Raw genomic sequence first — 19,769 nt, forward strand, 5'->3', positions numbered from 1 at the left:
ACGAAGTTCCGTACGGACCGATTTAGGAGACGCCCTTAACGATCACAATAAAACTCCACGAAGTTCCGTACGGACCGATTTAGGAGACGCCCTTAACGATCACAATAAAACTCCACGAAGTTCCGTACGAACCGATTTAGGAGACGCCCTTAACGATCACAATAAAACTCCACGAAGTTCCGTACGGACCGATTTAGGAGACGCCCTTAACGATCACAATAAAACTCCACGAAGTTCCGTACGGACCGATTTAGGAGACGCACTTAACGATCACAATAAAACTCCACGAAGTTCCGTACGGACCGATTTAGGAGACGCCCTTAACGATCACAATAAAACTCCACGAAGTTCCGTACGGACCGATTTAGGAGACGCCCTTAACGATCACAATAAAACTCCACGAAGTTCCGTACGAACCGATTTAGGAGACGCCCTTAACGATCACAATAAAACTCCACGAAGTTCCGTACGAACCGATTTAGGAGACGCCCTTAACGATCACAATAAAACTCCACGAAGTTCCGTACGAACCGATTTAGGAGACGCCCTTAACGATCACAATAAAACTCCACGAAGTTCCGTACGGACCGATTTAGGAGACGCCCTTAACGATCACAATAAAACTCCACGAAGTTCCGTACGAACCGATTTAGGAGACGCCCTTAACGATCACAATAAAACTCCACGAAGTTCCGTACGAACCGATTTAGGAGACGCCCTTAACGATCACAATAAAACTCCACGAAGTTCCGTACGGACCGATTTAGGAGACGCCCTTAACGATCACAATAAAACTCCACGAAGTTCCGTACGGACCGATTTAGGAGACGCCCTTAACGATCACAATAAAACTCCACGAAGTTCCGTACGGACCGATTTAGGAGATGCACTTAACGATCACAATAAAACTCCACGAAGTTCCGTACGGACCGATTTAGGAGACGCCCTTAACGATCACAATAAAACTCCACGAAGTTCCGTACGGACCGATTTAGAACACGCCCTTAACGATCACAATAAAACTCCACGAAGTTCCGTACGGACCGATTTAGAACACGCCCTTAACGATCACAATAAAACTCCACGAAGTTCCGTACGGACCGATTTAGAACACGCCCTTAACGATCACAATAAAACTCCACGAAGTTCCGTACGGACCGATTTAGAACACGCCCTTGACGATCACAATAAAACTCCACGAAGTTCCGTACGGACCGCTTTAGAACACGCCCTTGACGATCACAATAAAACTCCACGAAGTTCCGTACGGACCGCTTTAGAACACGCCCTTGACGATCACAATAAAACTCCACGAAGTTCCGTACGGACCGCTTTAGAACACGCCCTTGACGATCACAATAAAACTCCACGAAGTTCCGTACGGACCGCTTTAGAACACGCACTTGACGATCACAATAAAACTCCACGAAGTTCCGTACGGACCGCTTTAGAACACGCCCTTGACGATCACAATAAAACTCCACGAAGTTCCGTACGGACCGCTTTAGAACACGCCCTTGACGATCACAATAAAACTCCACGAAGTTCCGTACGGACCGCTTTAGACCACCCCCTTGACGATCACAATAAAACTCCACGAAGTTCCGTACGGACCGCTTTAGAACACGCCCTTGACGATCACAATAAAACTCCACGAAGTTCCGTACGGACCGCTTTAGAACACGCCCTTGACGATCACAATAAAACTCCACCAAGTTCCGTACGGACCGCTTTAGAACACGCCCTTGACGATCACAATAAAACTCCACGACGTTCCGTACGGACCGCTTTAGAACACGCCCTTGACGATCACAATAAAACTCCACGAAGTTCCGTACGGACCGCTTTAGAACACGCCCTTGACGATCACAATAAAACTCCACGAAGTTCCGTACGGACCGCTTTAGAACACGCCCTTGACGATCACAATAAAACTCCACGAAGTTCCGTACGGACCGCTTTAGAACACGCACTTGACGATCACAATAAAACTCCACGAAGTTCCGTACGGACCGCTTTAGAACACGCCCTTGACGATCACAATAAAACTCCACGAAGTTCCGTACGGACCGCTTTAGAACACGCCCTTGACGATCACAATAAAACTCCACGAAGTTCCGTACGGACCGCTTTAGACCACCCCCTTGACGATCACAATAAAACTCCACGAAGTTCCGTACGGACCGCTTTAGAACACGCCCTTGACGATCACAATAAAACTCCACGAAGTTCCGTACGGACCGCTTTAGAACACGCCCTTGACGATCACAATAAAACTCCACCAAGTTCCGTACGGACCGCTTTAGAACACGCCCTTGACGATCACAATAAAACTCCACGACGTTCCGTACGGACCGCTTTAGAACACGCCCTTGACGATCACAATAAAACTCCACCAAGTTCCGTACGGACCGCTTTAGAACACGCCCTTGACGATCACAATAAAACTCCACGAAGTTCCGTACGGACCGCTTTAGAACACGCCCTTGACGATCACAATAAAACTCCACGAAGTTCCGTACGGACCGCTTTAGAACACGCCCTTGACGATCACAATAAAACTCCACGAAGTTCCGTACGGACCGCTTTAGAAAACGCCCTTAAGGATCACAATAAAACTCCACGAAGTTCCGTACGGACCGCTTTAGAACACGCCCTTAAGGATCACAATAAAACTCCACGAAGTTCCGTACGGACCGCTTTAGAACACGCCCTTAAGGATCACAATAAAACTCCACGAAGTTCCGTACGGACCGCTTTAGAACACGCCCTTGACGATCACAATAAAACTCCACCAAGTTCCGTACGGACCGATTTAGAACACGCCCTTAAGGATCACAATAAAACTCCACGAAGTTCCGTACGGACCGCTTTAGAACACGCCCTTGACGATCACAATAAAACTCCACGAAGTTCCGTACGGACCGCTTTAGAACACGCCCTTGACGATCACAATAAAACTCCACCAAGTTCCGTACGGACCGATTTAGAACACGCCCTTAAGGATCACAATAAAACTCCACGAAGTTCCGTACGGACCGCTTTAGAACACGCCCTTGACGATCACAATAAAACTCCACGAAGTTCCATACGGACCGCTTTAGAACACGCCCTTGACGATCACAATAAAACTCCACCAAGTTCCGTACGGACCGATTTAGAACACGCCCTTAAGGATCACAATAAAACTCCACGAAGTTCCGTACGGACCGCTTTAGAACACGCCCTTAACGATCACAATAAAACTCCACGAAGTTCCATACGGACCGCTTTAGAACACGCCCTTGACGAACACAATAAAACTCCACGAAGTTCCGTACGGACCGCTTTAGAACACGACCTTAAGGATCACAATAAAACTCCACGAAGTTCCGTACGGACCGATTTAGAACACGCCCTTAACGATCACAATAAAACTCCACGAAGTTCCGTACGGAACGATTTAGAACACGCCCTTAACGATCACAATAAAACTCCACGAAGTTCCGTACGGACCGATTTAGAACACGCCCTTAACGATCACAATAAAACTCCACGAAGTTCTGTACGGACCGATTTAGAACACGCCCTTAAGGATCACAATAAAACTCCACGAAGTTCTGTACGGACTGATTTAGAACACGCCCTTGTCCATAGCGACTTACAGACGAGCTTTGGAGTCTGTATCAAAAAGCACATCCTCATGCTAGTTCACTAGGTCAGGGATTAAGGATGCCATCAAGAACGTTCGGTGAAAAACAGGTCATTTTATATTACTGGTAGTAATTAAGGAATATTTTGTATATGGGCGTATAATCGGAGGACGTGCCGGTCTGTCTGTCCGCGCAGAGCTGTAATCCGTACAGCGAATGCCTCTTCTGTCTCTCGTGAAGAACGCAGCCGTTAATAAACACCAGTTACTGCACAGCGAATCCGTTACGGGGTTCTCCTCGCTCAGGTTCTCCACAGGGAAGCGCCTGTGGCAGCTCAGAGCACGAGGAGCTCCACGTCACGCTGCTGCTCTGATCATTACTGTCCAAAACAGTAACATTATTAAACAAGTGGAACAAATGTGTTTTTGCTTCCGGGCTGAAACTGGATCAGAGCGAAGAAAGCCGACGCAGGAGAAAGCGAGAAAGGTTTTGAAAAACAGAACGAAACCCGAGAGAAAGAAAAGGAGAGAGAGAAGGAAAGAGAATAGTAGAGCGAAAGAAAGATAGCAAGAGAGAAGAAAGAAGGAAAGAAAGAAAAAACAGAAGAATGAAAGAGAGGAAAAAGAACAGAATGAAAAAATAGCAGGAAAGAAAGAAAGAGAGAGGAGAAGGAAAAGTGAGAGAGAGAAGGAAAGTGCAAAAGAGAGCAAAATAGAGAGGCAGATAGCAAGAGAGAGAGAAGCAAAGAAAGAAAAAACAAGAGAGAAAAGAGAATGAAAAAGAAAAGAGAATGAAAAGATAGCCAGAAAGAAAGAGAAGAGGGAAAGTGAGAGAGAAAGACAGAGAGAAGGAAAAAGAAAAAGAATGAGGAAAAGAGAGGGACAGATAGCGAGAGAGAGAGAGAGAGAGAGAGAGAGAGAGAGAGAGAGAGAGAGAGGGAAATAAAGAAAAAACAGAAGAAAAAGAAAAAAATGGGAGTGAAAGAAAGATAGTAAGATAGGAGGAGGGGAGAAAGAGAGCGATTGAAAGAAAAAAAAAGAACAGGAAGAATGCAAGACAGCGAGAGAAAGAAAGCGAGAAAGAGCGAGAAGAAAGAAAGAAAAAAGAAAAAGTAAGAGAGTAGATAGAGGGGAGAGAGAAAGAAAGAGAGAAGGAACGAGAAGAACAAAGAGGATGAAGGATAGCAAGAAGAAAGAAATGTGTGAGAGAAAGGGGATAGAGAGACAGCGAAAAAGAGAGACAAAAAGAGAGAGAGAAAGACAGAGAGAGAGAGAGAGAGAGAGAGAGATGGAAGACTGAATGCCAAGATAAAAGTCTCACAGAAAAAAGAAAAGGATGAAAGCTTAAAAATACGAAGTGAAAATGGAGAGAGAAAACCGTGGATGTGGAAAACACACAGAGACAAGGGACCTGAAAGCAGACAAAAGAGAAGTGAGCGAGGATAGAGAGCGAGAGAGAGAGCGAGAGAGAGAGAGAGAGAGAGAGAGAGAGCGAGAGAGAGAGAGAGATCGGATACTACTGATACAGGTTTGGACTCTGCACTTGGATGAGGTGGAAAAGTTAGCTTATTGCTAAAGAGGTGATGGAGGAAAGAAAGACGCTGTTGATGATGTTGACGGAGAAGGGCGAACGCTTTATCGAATGATTAAATGCATACCGTTTTATCTTAAATGAGGAAACCGTGAAACGTTTTGAAGAGTTAAGCTCTAAAAGGAAACTGAGTCACTGAACCAGGTAGAAACTGGAGGCAGGACTAATGAGAAGGTGAGATCAGATTTGGGGATGCCCAGCTAACACGGTTCGGTCTCGGGCCAGATGAGTCCCAGCTGCTTCCTTGTTGCTGTGCTTTCTCGCTCTGCTGCGCGAAAGCCGCTCTCATCGCTCTCGCAGTGTGAGCTTTTCTCAGCAATTACAGGGAACACCGCACTCAACGTCTTGTTCTCCGGGGACCATGCGTCACGCATGTTAATCGTCAAACTGCGAAACGTGATTGATTGTTTTTGCCAAAGTCGAGTCGAGGCACGCACGTGTTAATGAAGGAGGAAAATTGCGCCCTAATTTGTGTGCTTATAGAACAGTAATGAAAAACAAGAACTTAAAATAGAAGCGATACCCAGCTGCGGCCCGCTGTTCAAACTCCTGCAAAGTTGTGGTTTCAGAGAGAAAAGGGGAGAGAGAGAGAGAGAGAGAGACGGAACAAAGATTCAGAAAAAATAAAGAAGGAATGCAAAAAAGAAGAAAGAAAAAGAAACAAACAACAGAAAGAAAGAAATATAGCCGCAAGCAGTGATTAAGGGGGCCAAGCACTCTCTGTCTTCACCCATTAGTGACACAGGAAGACCGGAAGCCATTGGTACCATCAGCATTTGTTACCAAGGAGATGTACAAAATTTGATGGCAAAACATCAAGCTGTTGCTGAGATACTGCATCATTTCCTGCTCTCAGTGGCCCCGCCTTGAAGCAAAAGAAGTCTAGTCTTATTTCTTAACGATGAGCCATGTGGCTAAATATATGGGAAAGGTTGTGTAGATGTGTCACGGCGTTCCTATTTGAACAGACGTTAAAAGACATTTTGTTCGGACTGGTCTCATTTCACCTATACTTTCTGAAATCCCACAGGACAAGCTAATTTCCTCACCTACAAAGTAAGGCTGAAAATACCCTCACTTCCAGGGTTTAAAGCCGACGTATAAACGCTAGAGTGTCGTTTCAGGGCGACGCGTGGACGCTAGAGCGTCGTTTCAGGCCGACGCGTGAACGCTAGAGCGTCGCTTCAGGCCGACGCGTGGACGCTAGAGCGTCGTGTCAGGGCGACGCGTGGACGCTAGAGCGTCGATACAGGGCGACGCGTGGACGCTAGAGCGTCGATACAGGGCGACGCGTGGACGCTAGAGCGTCGATACAGGGCGACGCGTGGACGCTAGAGCGTCGATACAGGGCGACGCGTGGACGCTAGAGCGTCGATACAGGGCGACGCGTGGACGCTAGAGCGTCGTGTCAAGCCGACGCGTAGACGCTAGAACGGCGTTTAAAGCCGACGCGTAAACGCTAGAACGGCGTTTAAAGCCGACGCGTAAACGCTAGAACGGCGTTTAAAGCCGACGCGTAAACGCTAGAACGGCGTTTAAAGCCGACGCGTAAACGCTAGAACGGCGTTTAAAGCCGACGCGTAAACGCTAGAACGGCGTTTAAAGCCGACGCGTAAACGCTAGAACGGCGCTTAAAGCCGACGCGTAAACGCTAGAACGGCGTTTAAAGCCGACGCGTAAACGCTAGAACGGCGTTTAAAGCCGACGCATAAACGCTAGAACGGCGTTTAAAGCCGACGTATGGAGTGAAGTCTGCTGCTTTACTGATTCTTGGATTCAGTCGCAACTGATTAGGAAGGATGTCTTTTTCCTGTCACGATGATGCAATCATTTCTCTATAAAAGGGAAGAAGGAAAAAACCCCAGACTTTGTTCTTTATCCAGATCAGTCCGCTGTGGAAGAGATGCAGGATGGAGATGGATGTTGATGTGCTCTGAATTGTGGTCTTGGGAGTTTATGGTTCAGAGGAACTCATCGACTCATAACCGCCCTTCTCCAGACTTCAGCTTCAGCACAGGGACATATTTATTCAGCTTTCTTCACAGCAGCTGAAGGACATTATCAGAGGGTCACATGAGCCAGAATGAGAGCGGCACGGTGGAGAAAAAACTCGTTTAATAAAATTCAGAGCACAGATTCGGTCTGCTCTAGATGCGGAGAAACGAGTCTTAATGCTGTATCTGATGTGACGGATGCGAGTGAGCACGCACGACTTCAGATTCTTCAGTTTTAACACAAAAGTCCTCCGAACTACTACAAAAAGAGTCAACGGTCTCTAAGGATCATTAAAGAGTCGGTGTGAAATACAGACCATTAGAAGTGACTTAACTGCATGCTGCAATACTACAGATCTCAGAACACACACTTCTGAGTGAGACTCTCACACGGAGTGATCTCTCCACCGAACAAACACCGGAGAGAGAGAGAGAGAGAGAGACAGGGAAGGAAATGAGAAAACGGAAGATAAAATGAATAACATCAGTAAGAAAGAAAGAAAGAAAGAAAGAAAGAAAGAAAAGTAAAAGAAAGAAAGGACACAGAGAATAACAAAGAAAGAAAAAAAGAAATGATAATATAATAAAGAAATAAAGACAATGAAAGAAAGAAAAAAAAAAGGACACAGGGAAAGACAAAGAAAGAAAAAAAATTATACTATAAAAAGAAAAAGAAAGAAGGACAGAAAAGAAACAAATGGAAAGAAAGAAAGAAAGAAAAAGAAAGAATGGAGATAAGGAAAGAAAGAAAGAACACAGGGAAAGACAAAGAAAGAAAACAGAAATGATAATGTAAGAAAGAGACAGAAAGAAAGAAAGAAAGACAAAGAAAAAAAAGGACAGGGAAAGACAAAAAGAAAAAAAATTATACTATAAAAAAGAAAGAAAGAAAGAAAGAAGGAAAGAAAGGACACAGGGAAAGATAAAGAAAGAAAAAAGAAATGATAATATAAAAAAGAAAGAAAGGGACAGAAAAGAAACAAATGGAAAGAAAGAAAGAATGGAGATAAGGAAAGAAAGAGAGGACACAGGGAAAGACAAAGAAAGAAAACAGAAATGATAACGTAACAAAGACAGAAAGAAAGAAAAAGAAAGGACACAGGGAAAGACAAAGAAAGAAAAAAGAAATGATAATGTAAGAAAGAAGGAAATGAGAAAGACAGAATGAAAGAAAAAGAGAAACAGAGAAGGAAAGAAAAAAAAAACCAAACAAATAATGACTAACAAAAGTGACAAAAAGAAAGAAATTTTTACTCCAAGTAAATAATTGAGTGGCTCCTCTGTGATGCACGGACACTTAAAGTTTGCGAGTGTGTGTGTGTGTGTGTGTGTGTGTGTGTGTGTGTGTGTGTGTGTGTGTGAGCGTGCGTGTGGCGTCTACACCCTGTTCCTCATTACAGAGAACATTCTCCGCTCCAGCTCTGTGGGTCACTCAGCTCTGTGGTCTACAGCAGCATCCTCCAGCTCCACATCTTATACAGTCTCTACACTGCTGATGAAAAGCCACAAGAAGATGGAGAGAGACAGAAAACTGAACCTGCTCTGGTTCTCGCGCAGCAGGAGCCCATTATGGATGCCGCTACATGTGCGAGGCATGCTGGGTAATGAGCGCCTAGAGACAAGCTTGACAGGCTTTGATCAGCAGGCAACAAGTGAGACAGAACGAGAACCAGAAAGAAAAGGAAAAAAAATAGAGCGAGAAGGGCCGAGAGGATTGGAAATGGACTGATGAGGACGGACTGGCACAGGAACGCCAGTGCGGCTGCAGAGGAGTGGAGAACGCGGTGATGGACTGACACAGACGTGTCTATAAAGAGCTCACGTCACCTCCGAGTCCCACTCGACCTCCCACTGAGAGCTGACACGTGGAGGTGGGATGAGCTGAAGTACTGCACACACGTCCTAAAAGTTACTGCAGCAACTTAACACTAAGGCAGGAGATCGGAAACGTGGCGGAAACGTGCGTTTTCACGCAAAACGGAAGGATTCCAGGATTGTTCTGAAGATCAAGATAATCAACATCATCATCAAGACTATTCATGTCTATTTCAGCAACTTTAGGAAGCAATCTGATCACTCCTGAGCTGTGTACAATTCTATTAAACGGGTGACCGTAAACAAAAATATATTCAATTTAACCACAACAACTTGAAAGAAATTATAATGAAAGAAAGAAAGAAAGAAAGAAATGACGGGAAGGACGGAAAGAGGGAAACAAAGAAATGAGAGAAAGAAAGAAAGAATGAAATCCGAGAAATCAGAGAACAAAGGAAGGAAGGAAGGAAAATGAAGAAATTAGAGAAAGGAAGGAAAAGAAAGAAAATAAAGAAATGACAGGAAGGAAGGAGGGAAGGAGGGAAACAAAGAAATGACAGAGAGGAAGTAGGATGTGAGAAAGGAAGAAAGAAGAAAAGAAAAAAAAAGAAAAAGAAAGGAAGGAAAGAGGGGAACGAAGAAATGAGAGCGAGAGAGAGAGAGAGAGAGAGAGAAAGAAAGAAAGAAAGAAAAAGGATGGAAGGAGGGAAATGAAGAAATGAGAGAAAGTAAGAAAGAATAACAAGAGAAAGAAAGAAAAAGAAAGAGGGAAACGAAGGAATGAGAGAAAGGAAGAAATAAGAAAAAGGAAGAAATAAAGAAAGAAAATAAAGAAATGACAGAGAGGAAGGAAGGAAGGAAGGAAGGAAGGAGGGAAACAAAAATGAGGGAAAGGAAGAAAGAAAAGAAAAATAAGAAAAAGAAAGGAAGGAAAGAGGGAAACGAATAAATGAGCGAGAGAGAGAAAGAAAGAAAGGATGGAAATGAAGAAATGAGAGAAAGGAAGGAAGAATAACAAGAGAAAGAAAGAAAAAGAAAGAGGGAAACGAAGGAATGAGAGAAAGGAAGAAATAAGAAAAAGGAAGAAATAAAGAAAGAAAGAAAGGAGAGAAATGAAATGAGAGAGAAAGAAAGAAATCAGAGAAAGAAAGAAAGCAAGAAAGCGGGGAAAGAAAAGAAATGAGACAAGGAAAGCCAGAGAAGGAAAGAAAAATGAAGTGATAACGTGAGGAAGAAAGAACCACTACAACTGGCCAGTGATGCATTTTTGAGTCAGCAAGAGGACTAATGTATGTGAAAGCACCGTTTCCTGCTGCACCATTTGCAATCATGAGGCCCAAAACAGGACCTGAAACATCTGTACAGCTGGCCTTCGACATTATGCAGCTGTTCCAAATTAGCATCTCCTGCTCTTGGTTTCAGCCAGAGCACTTGCTAATGGTCCGGTGGCCCAGGGTTAACGCAGCTCAGCACATTACCGCTCGCCTGATAGTTCTCAAGGTCACGGTAGACCCCAAATCCCCAAGTGCTTGCACCATGCCTTAAAAGCTGCTCGTTCGGTCGAAGCCAGCGCTCTCGTCACTCACAATATCTCTCGAGCTTGTTTTGTTCCTGTCGTGCTAAGTTGTTTTCGTGAGTAATCGCTCGTAATCGAGGCGATAAAACGTGCGAGAGACCGAGCGGCGGACGTAGGAGGCGTCGCTCGGCCTCTCGCGGGAGATGACAGGAAGAGACAGGTGCAGTCGCCGTGGGTTATGAAGAGAAGCGCGTGAACTCTCGACCCGTTCCTTAGAGACGCGATGCTGTCCCTGCTAATCCTGTGATACACCATGACAGCGAAGTCGTCGTCTAACCTGCTGCCTCTACCCCTCGCTGAAGGTGTGCTTCCATCCCAATTTGAAAGGCATGTCAAACAGAACAAGCTACCCAGAGTGCAAATGTGTGCGCCTAGGGGGAACGTTCTGCAAGGTCAGCAAACGCAAAGCGCAGCAGCGTAAACGAGAAGAATCTCCATCGACACAACTGACAGGTCCGGCAGACGAGGACAGGACAGAGGTGCTTGGACCAATAACTTGGCAAATTACAGTGCTGTGCGGAACAAAACAGCTTACGTGACTCTTCAAAGGACATCCGAGAAACAAGCTAGTTCCTGTTCTCACTTACATTATCCATTATGAAATGCACTACAAAAATACTTTTTCTGTACAATATATACTTTTTTGTCAACTCATCTTCATTTGAGCGTTTCAACGGCGTACTGGCCCTTTAATTCAGCTCGAGCAGCGCGGCAAAAAACATTCGGACTCGATGCTGAAACTCCCGCTTCACTGCTGCAGCGTCCGGTGTAAAATCCTAGCAGTTCAGAAATTACAAACTGCAGTTTTGTCGTCATTCCACGCGAGAGACATCATCTTTACAAGTAGCACGAAATCGATGCGTTTTCCCGCCCTCCTTTCATTGACAGAATATAATCGGCCCTGATCATCGGATGTTTCTAAACTATCGGCCGATGGCCCATAGCGTGAAAAATAGCCTTTATCTGCCTATACCGGTTATTAGTCGATACATCGGTACATCTCTGGTATTAATACAGACTATTCAGGTCACGGGATTCAGAAAAGAGTTAACCACATCACCGAGCTGCTTTCTGTAGCGGATCAACAGTGTGGATGTTAGACAATTTCTAAAAAAAAAACAAACAAAAAAAAAAACGCCTGAATAGATAACTTGCTGTTATGTTTTTCACCGTTAATTCCACATTACCTCAGAGTCGACCGATTGATCGGCGCCCATAACTAAAATCCACACCGATAGTTGATCCCGGTTGCATCTGTCGCGAGAGCGGCTGAGGAGGATCCGCTGTCATTCTACAGTACGAGAGCGGCCTCTAGAGGTGAAATAAAAACTAGCGCTGACCAATTTTGTTGTGTTATTTGAAGTGTTTTTTTTTATTTTATTTTGGATGTCTATTTTTATTTGTTACTTTTTGGTTCAGTTTGGATGTATATCTTTTATTTACTTTAATATTTTATTCACAGTTAATATAGATGAATAATAAAGTTCAGCAATATTTTATTTTGCGCGTTATGTTTTCATTCTGTATCAACTGTAAAAAACTATCGTTGATTATGTAGGTACGGCCCGACTTTACCGGTATCGGTAAAATCCACTATGGATGGACCTCGAACTTCTACGATAAACAGCGTGCAGAACAATACATTTCCACACAGGCCCAGTTGGAGACGGATAACTTTTACTTCAATAAATAACGTCATCATTTAAAAACTGTATTTTGTGTTTACTCAGGTTGCCTTTGTTTTTATCTTACATTTTGTTTTAAATTTCTGAAACGATTTAGTATAAGAAGAAATCAGGATGGGGGCAAATACTTTTTCCAGAGCACTGTATAAAAATACATCTAAAACCAAGTCGACATGTTGAACGCAGGCGTCCTCAAGACGGCTTTTATATTTGATGTGTGATAATTATCTAAATACACGAATAGACGACCTACACGAATGCATCTTTTACGGGATATTAGTGAACATGAGATTTGCGAATAAATCTTTTATTCAATTCAATTTTTCTTTTCTAAATGAAAATGTTTTTGAGCCAAATGTAAAAACGGTCTACCATGGTTTATATAACAGCCTGAGAAGTGACCCAGCTGTCTGTGTACCGGAACGCACGGTCAACAGGTGCTCGGTTCTCTTATGAATAACTTGCATGACCTTGTATCCTCCTCTAGTAATAATAATACTGATAATTCTAAAAATAAATACTTATATTCCACCTATGAGAAAAAAAAAATATATATATATATAATTTCAAGATGAACTCTAATAACACTATCATTGGATTAAGGCTAGAAAATAAATATGCACCAAGATTATAAGGGGGAAGGAGGAATTAATTTTCGCCCCTGCAAAATACACAAAGGAACAAAACAACGATAGGAAAATCGAAAAAAGATTAACGTATGAGTCATGTTTTTTTTCTTTCCTTTGACTGTGAAATTTGAATACATTTATTTGTTGAATTCCATCATTATACCCTACAGCACTGTTGAACTCTCCGTCCAGATTAATCCAGATGTATCCGAAAACTGCATTTCGTTTTAAAACGCTCCGAGTTTACGGTGTAAACGCTCTGCGTTTTCCAAAAACCGCTCGTCGACACTGAAACGTCTGAAAGTGCTTACATCCCTATACCGCGCATGCGTTAAAGCGCACCTATTACGGTTTTTCAAATATTATCTTTCATGTAATGTGTTATAGAGCTGTTCGTGAATGTAAAAACGTCTGCAACGTTTCAAAAATCAAAGCGGACGACAAAACGGGGAGTAATTGACTCCCAAAAGAAGGAATCGATTCTGAACAGCTGAGACGAGTCGTTAGTGATTCCAGACTTTACTTCCTGTATTAACCTACGTAGGTTTGTAACCAAAAGTCCCGACTCTGGTCTTTATCGGCTGCTCGCGGACAGACGGAGCCGAAACTCGTTACGGTAGTGGGCGTGTCCTTTTTGAAACACGCTGACAACAGTAGACCAATCACAACAGACTGGGACATGTGACCAAGCACAGCAGAGTATGCTCTCTGAAAGGAGGAGTTTAGAATGAATCCTTTAGAACGGATCATTTAACGAGTCGTTTATGACACTGGGGAAAAAATGGTAATGCTGCAATTTAAATTATGAGCAAATTAAAGTGCTTGTTGTTTTAAAGCAATTAAAGCAAATTAGAGTGTTGATGAATTTTCTAACAGCAGCTCAGGCAGTGATATTGACCGAATGAATGCGCTCGTTGTTGCATGTGCCACATAATCAAAGACTGATTAAGAAAAAGCCAAGACATAGCCTACTGTATGTATAAACATCGCTGTGGTGGCGTTTTCTGTCAGAAGACGTTTATTCAACATTTACAGAAGGAGTCTCTGATGTCAGCGCTCTGGAACAGGCTTTGCACAATACGTTGTTTTGATAGTTTTTTAATTTTTATATTATGCCAAGATGTGTGGGTTTTTTTTTTTTTTAAGACATCGACCAATTAACCGGTTTTGCCGATCCACAGCCATACTAGCTGCGTTTACATGGACAACAATAATCCACTCTTAATCCGATTAAGACCATACTCTAATTAAGAAACTACCATGTAAACAGCAATTTTTACTTACCTTAATCTAATTAAGGTCATAATGGAAGTAAGCAATAATCTAATTAAGACAGGTGGAGTACTCCTGCTTTAGTCGCATTATGGACGTGTACTAGTGACATGCAAACACCTTAATCACATTATGAACGTCGTGTGGGAGTTTTCACCGCATTTTGCGACAGGACACGATCACACACGGCAGTTTTATGTTTTACGGCAAACAAGAGAGTTCGGCCGCGTCCCAAATCGCATACTTGCCTACTATAGGCCTGTAGTGGGGAAAAATACATGTATCTCGTCTACTATATAGAGGGTAACTACGCGATTTGGGACACACCCACCGCTTCAAGCAGTCGTCTATTAGCACGTACAGCATGACAAATAATTAACTGCACTTAAAGCGTTCGTAAAAAATAAAACTGTATACGGTACCATAACGAAGACGAACTGTATGTCGATACGTGAAATTCTGGAGGGACGTCGGACGGCGTGGCGCGGTGACATAATGACGCGGGCTGTTAATCTAATTATGTTCTAAAACATGTAAAACGGGAACATGACAGGAGTACTCTAAAAGCGACTCATGTAAACACCTTAATCACATTATTATCTTACTCAGATTAAGGTAAATAATTAGATTACTGCTGTCCATGTAAACGTAGTCACTGATAGTTTTTCCAGGTTGTGTACGGTACGGGAGCGGCTCAGGAGGGTCCGCTGTCGTTCTACATTACGAGAGCGGCCTCTAGATGCGAAACAAAAACTATTGCTGACAAATTTTGTTGCGTGATTTGAAGTATTTTTTTTAATTCATTTTGGATGTCTGTTTTTATTTGTTATTTGGAGTGTTACTTATATATACATACATACATACATACACACACACACACACATATGTATGTATGTATGTATATCTTATTTACTTCACTATTTATTAATATTTATTTAATCTAAAAAGTATAGTATATTTTCACGGTACAGTCAGTATTTCTGTAATAAAGTTCAGCAATATTTTTCTTTGACTGTTATATTTTCCATCAATATTGATTTTAAAAACTAATCGGTCGATTAATCGGTTATCGGCAGGTAACTCAGTTATCGGTATCTGTAAAATCCACTATCGGTCGACCTCCAATTTATTTGTCGTCGACTTTAACGGTGAAAAAGCAGCTGAAATACAAGTGATCACAAGAACTAACTTAAATGTTTGTTTACAGATCTGTTTTATTCTACTTGTACAGCACGTCGGTTTCAACTTCTGTTGCTTTTAAACGTGATTTACCCATAAAAAAAAAAATCAGCTAAACTAGTTTTCGCAGACGTTTCGTAGCATGAAACGTAAACTATAAACGTATAAAAGTACGACGTGTCACCCTTTAATAAAGAAGACACGTAACGGTTGACATTTTGCTGTTGTGTAAGCAGAATAAAACATTTTCGGACAATTATGGGGGCGAGGGGAGTAACATCGCATTACATCACGTTAGATTAGATTAGATTATTTTAGATTGTATTTTGCAGTATTATGTTACATTGAATTATTACTAAAAGTAGAAAGAAGGCATGAAAGCCTAATATAAATGAAATTATTACTCTGTAGCTTAAAGGAAGTCAAATATAAAAGTCCACATTAGGCCTTTAATTGCTCCAACTAAGTGCAAATAAATGACAAACCCGGATATGACACGAAATCCGTGCCAAAGTCTAAACAATACCTTTAAAAGAAAACTCGAAAAGAATTTTAAAATGTTGCTGACAAAAAAAAATAATAAGTCATAATATTGTGTTCTTCCACTTCCTGGTGTTTGAGCACAGCTTAAGAGACCTGCTTTCCTACATTCCAGCTATCTATCTTAAAGATAAACATTATAACCCGTAAACAAAGTGAAATACTCAGGACTAAATAATAATAATAATAATAATAATAATAATAATAATAATATTATATATATATGTTTTAAAAGCCGGAGCTTAAAGTAAACATACTGACTCGTTAGCCTGCTTGCTAACCTTAAACCAGGCTAAAATGACCATACAATTAATATTTTACATTTAGTAAACAATCCCCAGTTCGGTGTCTTACCCGGGCTCTTCAGGTTGTATTTCCCCTCCATCCTGAGACGCACACAAAGGACAAAATTAAAACTGAAAAACAAAGAAAAACCGATGGTTTTGCTGCTCCAACCTCACAGCAGGAAGCTAGCGTTTAACGTTAGCCAGCTAGCCGCGTTGGCCTCGCTGCGACCTACAGTTTGCGTATATTATGCTTTGATTAGCCTGTTAACTTCACAGCTGTGCTGTGTGTAAACCCTGGAAGCCGAGCAGCTGCGGCGTGTGCAGTCTGACGTGGCAGAGGCTCATCCGCGGTGACAAACTGAAATTCTGCCCCGCTTCCTATTCCTATATAAGCGCTAGTAAAACCGAAAGCAGGAGCAAACTTAGAGCTTTTGAATCGCAAAACTTTATTTAAATGCACATTCAAGCGGCAACAGAAATGAACATTGGAGTTTCAGAGCTTTTTTTTTTTTTTTTTTTTTTTTGGTGCATGTCCTCTGTAGTGTTATGGACACCGAAATGATAATATATCTAACGGAGGAAAATCCAGCTTTGGAGATAGTGTCAATTTAATTTGAATCATTTCGATGACTCATGCCATACTTGGCATTTGTTCGTCCAATTAAATGCTTTCTATTACGTGTATGTCCCGCCCCCACGGGGTGGGCCTTGCTCTACAGTAGCAGCGTGTTAGCAGTGAACATTCGTGGTGAAGACACAGCTTGTCATGGCCCACCTACAACCTTGAATTTTCAACTCGTTGACTTGCTTATTCTCCTCAACTACCCACTCCTTCTCTGTTTACAGAGTGACGTCAAATCTGGGTACTGTCGTAATGTACTATGTACATATCGCTTACATATTTTTATGACTAATACGTGCATGTGTTATATATATATATATATATATTAATACTTATTACAGTTTCTTTATTATAACAAAATATATTTACCATTCAGGGGCGCACGGTGGCTTAGTGGTTCGCCTCACACCTCCAGGGTCGGGGGTTCGATTCCCACCGTGGCCCTGTGTGTGCAGAGTTTGCATGTTCTCCCCGTGCTGCGGGGGTTTCTTCCGGGTACTCCGGTTTCCTCCCCCAGTCCAAAGGAATACTCCCCACCTGGGACACCAGTCCATCACAGGGAACCATGAACACAAACACACACACACAATTCCCTATGGCACTTTTACCACTGGTGACACCTTTAACGGCTCTGTGCTCGTATTGAATTCTTCCTTGAATAAAAGTGACGACTGATTGTAAATGTAATTATAAAAGAGCTATATTATCATATTGCCTTATTTACACACTATATGCTGAGTTATGGAGTTGCATTCTAATGCAAAAGTCAAGTACTCTACTATTTTCCTGCTTTAATCATTCATAAATGTCACACACTCATTCACATCTAGGGGTAATTTATCTTAATCAACCTACTGGAGCTGAGAGGAAACCAGAGAACCCAGAGGAAACCCACATGGACATGACGAGAAACTACACAGACAGTAACCCGAGTTCTAGGGACCCTGGAGCTGCGAGGTGTCACGTCACCATGACACCCCCTGCTGTGATTTCAGAAGTCGAACTTCACTCAAGCCAAAAGCAAATGAAGAAATTTAAAAAAAAAGAACCCCACCAATGCATGAGTGCGCTCCTGGATATGTCCTGTCCCCTGAGCTATCTTATTAAGATGAAAAGAACCTGGGTATTAATGTTGGCATTTGGAAGTTTCAAGGAAATGAAATGCAGAACTTATTCTCACTGCATTCATCAGACAGAGAGAGAGAGAGAGAGAGAGAGAGAGAGAAGGAGAAAGAGTGAGTATTTGATCAAAACAGTGTACTTGTGGAAGTGAAAACAGTGACACTGGTATATGTACTACTCAGGAAAGGCAGATTTAAACAAGCAGAAAGAATGGATTTTGTATTATCTTTACATAAATAAACCTCCACACACACATCCCCTCTTCAACGACCAATCAGAATGGATTTCCAGTCTACTGTCTTCTCATCAGCAGTTCCTTGTTAGTGTTTTGATGTAACATTCATTTTTGCATCCATTATCTATACCGCTTATCCTACTGGGTCATGGGGAACCTGGAGCCTATCCCAGGGAGCATGGGGCACAAGGCGGGGTCCACCCTGGATGGGGTGCCAATACATCATAGGACACAATCACATACACATTCACACACCCATTCATACACTACGGACACATCAGCCTACCGTGCATGTCTTTGGACTGAGCGAGGAAGCCGGAGTACCCGGAGGAAACCCCCGCAGCACGGGGAGAACATGCAAACTCCGCACACACAGGGCAGCGGCGGGAATCCAACCCCCAACCCTGGAGGTGTGAGGCGAATGTGCTAACCACCAAATAACCAGACAGCTTAACAAACACATAACAACAGTCAGACACTGTTGTAACAATCACTTTGAATGACTGGACATAAAAATATAACATTGACATCAGAAAAGACTTTTCTCTCTAGACTTTCTTTTTATCCCCCACTTATAATTGTTTCATTCCAACCTAAAGGGATAATTTAGCATAGCCAGTCCACTGTGGAAATTCAGAATGATTCTGTTGTTTACTTGTCAAATCTATATACGACCCACCAAAAATATACACCGCTCAGCCGGAACATTAAAACCACTGACAGGTGAAGTGAATAACATTGATTATCTCCTTACACTGGCACCTGTCAAGGTGTGGGATATATTAGGTAGCAAACGAACAGTCATTTCTTAAAATGAACTGCTTATACCGAACTGCCAGAAGTGGTTGGCTTCCTTATTGAACCTGGTTCCTATCCTTACAGCCATGCATTGCTTGAACTTCTTGAATGCAAGAAGAAGAAGAAGAAGAAAAAAAATCTTGTTATTACGAATAAAGTTTTGAATTTTTTTGAACAGATTTGAATTTCTCAAAAACCTGTTTTGTGACAATTCCACTAAAATTGAATCCTACTTACTTGGTCAGTCCCTGGTGATTTTTTACGTATTCTGATATTCATCCGCAGAATTCGGTCTCTTTCACATGGAAATATATATATATGTATATTTGATATGGAAGAAAAGTCCCCTTTCACCACGCAAAGGCTTTAGACAGCCACGTTTAAAGCCTAATTTATGGGTACGAGACGGGACGTTTACTTTCTCCCGTGGTCTATTTGGTCAAACTGGACGAAGGTGATAAGGAATGATGGACCGTCATTGATTATAAATGTCTGGTCTGGTCTGATGTTTCACGGGTGGCTGAAGGACAAAGACAATTGATGGCACTTGTGCGTCTCATAACAAGTACTTCATGAGTTTCTTGACGGAGCAGCACTTTGTTTTTGCAGGCATATTTTTTTTTACTTAGAATAAACCTCAAACCGATACGCCGAGTCCGAGCTGTCAGGTTCATTTGCCTTCATGCCTGTCTAGTTAATTCATTCTCAAAGAGGAATTACAGTTGAGGTCGTAAGTTTACATACGCCTTGCAGAAGCTGCAAAATGGTAATACTGAATAAAATTTTTAAGAAA

General features: G+C 42.3%; 1 protein-coding gene across 1 annotated transcript in view; it reads right to left on the reverse strand.

The window, feature by feature from the left end:
• The window catches only part of ube2j1 (ubiquitin-conjugating enzyme E2, J1), a 35,406-nt gene extending 18,734 nt beyond the window's left edge, over positions 1 to 16,672 (reverse strand). Inside the window, exon 1 of the mRNA XM_053644111.1 lies at positions 16,267 to 16,672. Coding sequence (XP_053500086.1) covers positions 16,267 to 16,297 — 31 coding nt within the window. The 5' untranslated portion in view covers positions 16,298 to 16,672. The remainder of the gene's footprint in view (positions 1 to 16,266) is intronic.
• Positions 16,673 to 19,769: the final 3,097 nt, after the last annotated feature.

The sequence above is a fragment of the Ictalurus furcatus genome, chromosome 2 (assembly GCF_023375685.1).
Source record: "Ictalurus furcatus strain D&B chromosome 2, Billie_1.0, whole genome shotgun sequence".
NCBI classification, from domain to species: domain Eukaryota; kingdom Metazoa; phylum Chordata; class Actinopteri; order Siluriformes; family Ictaluridae; genus Ictalurus; species Ictalurus furcatus.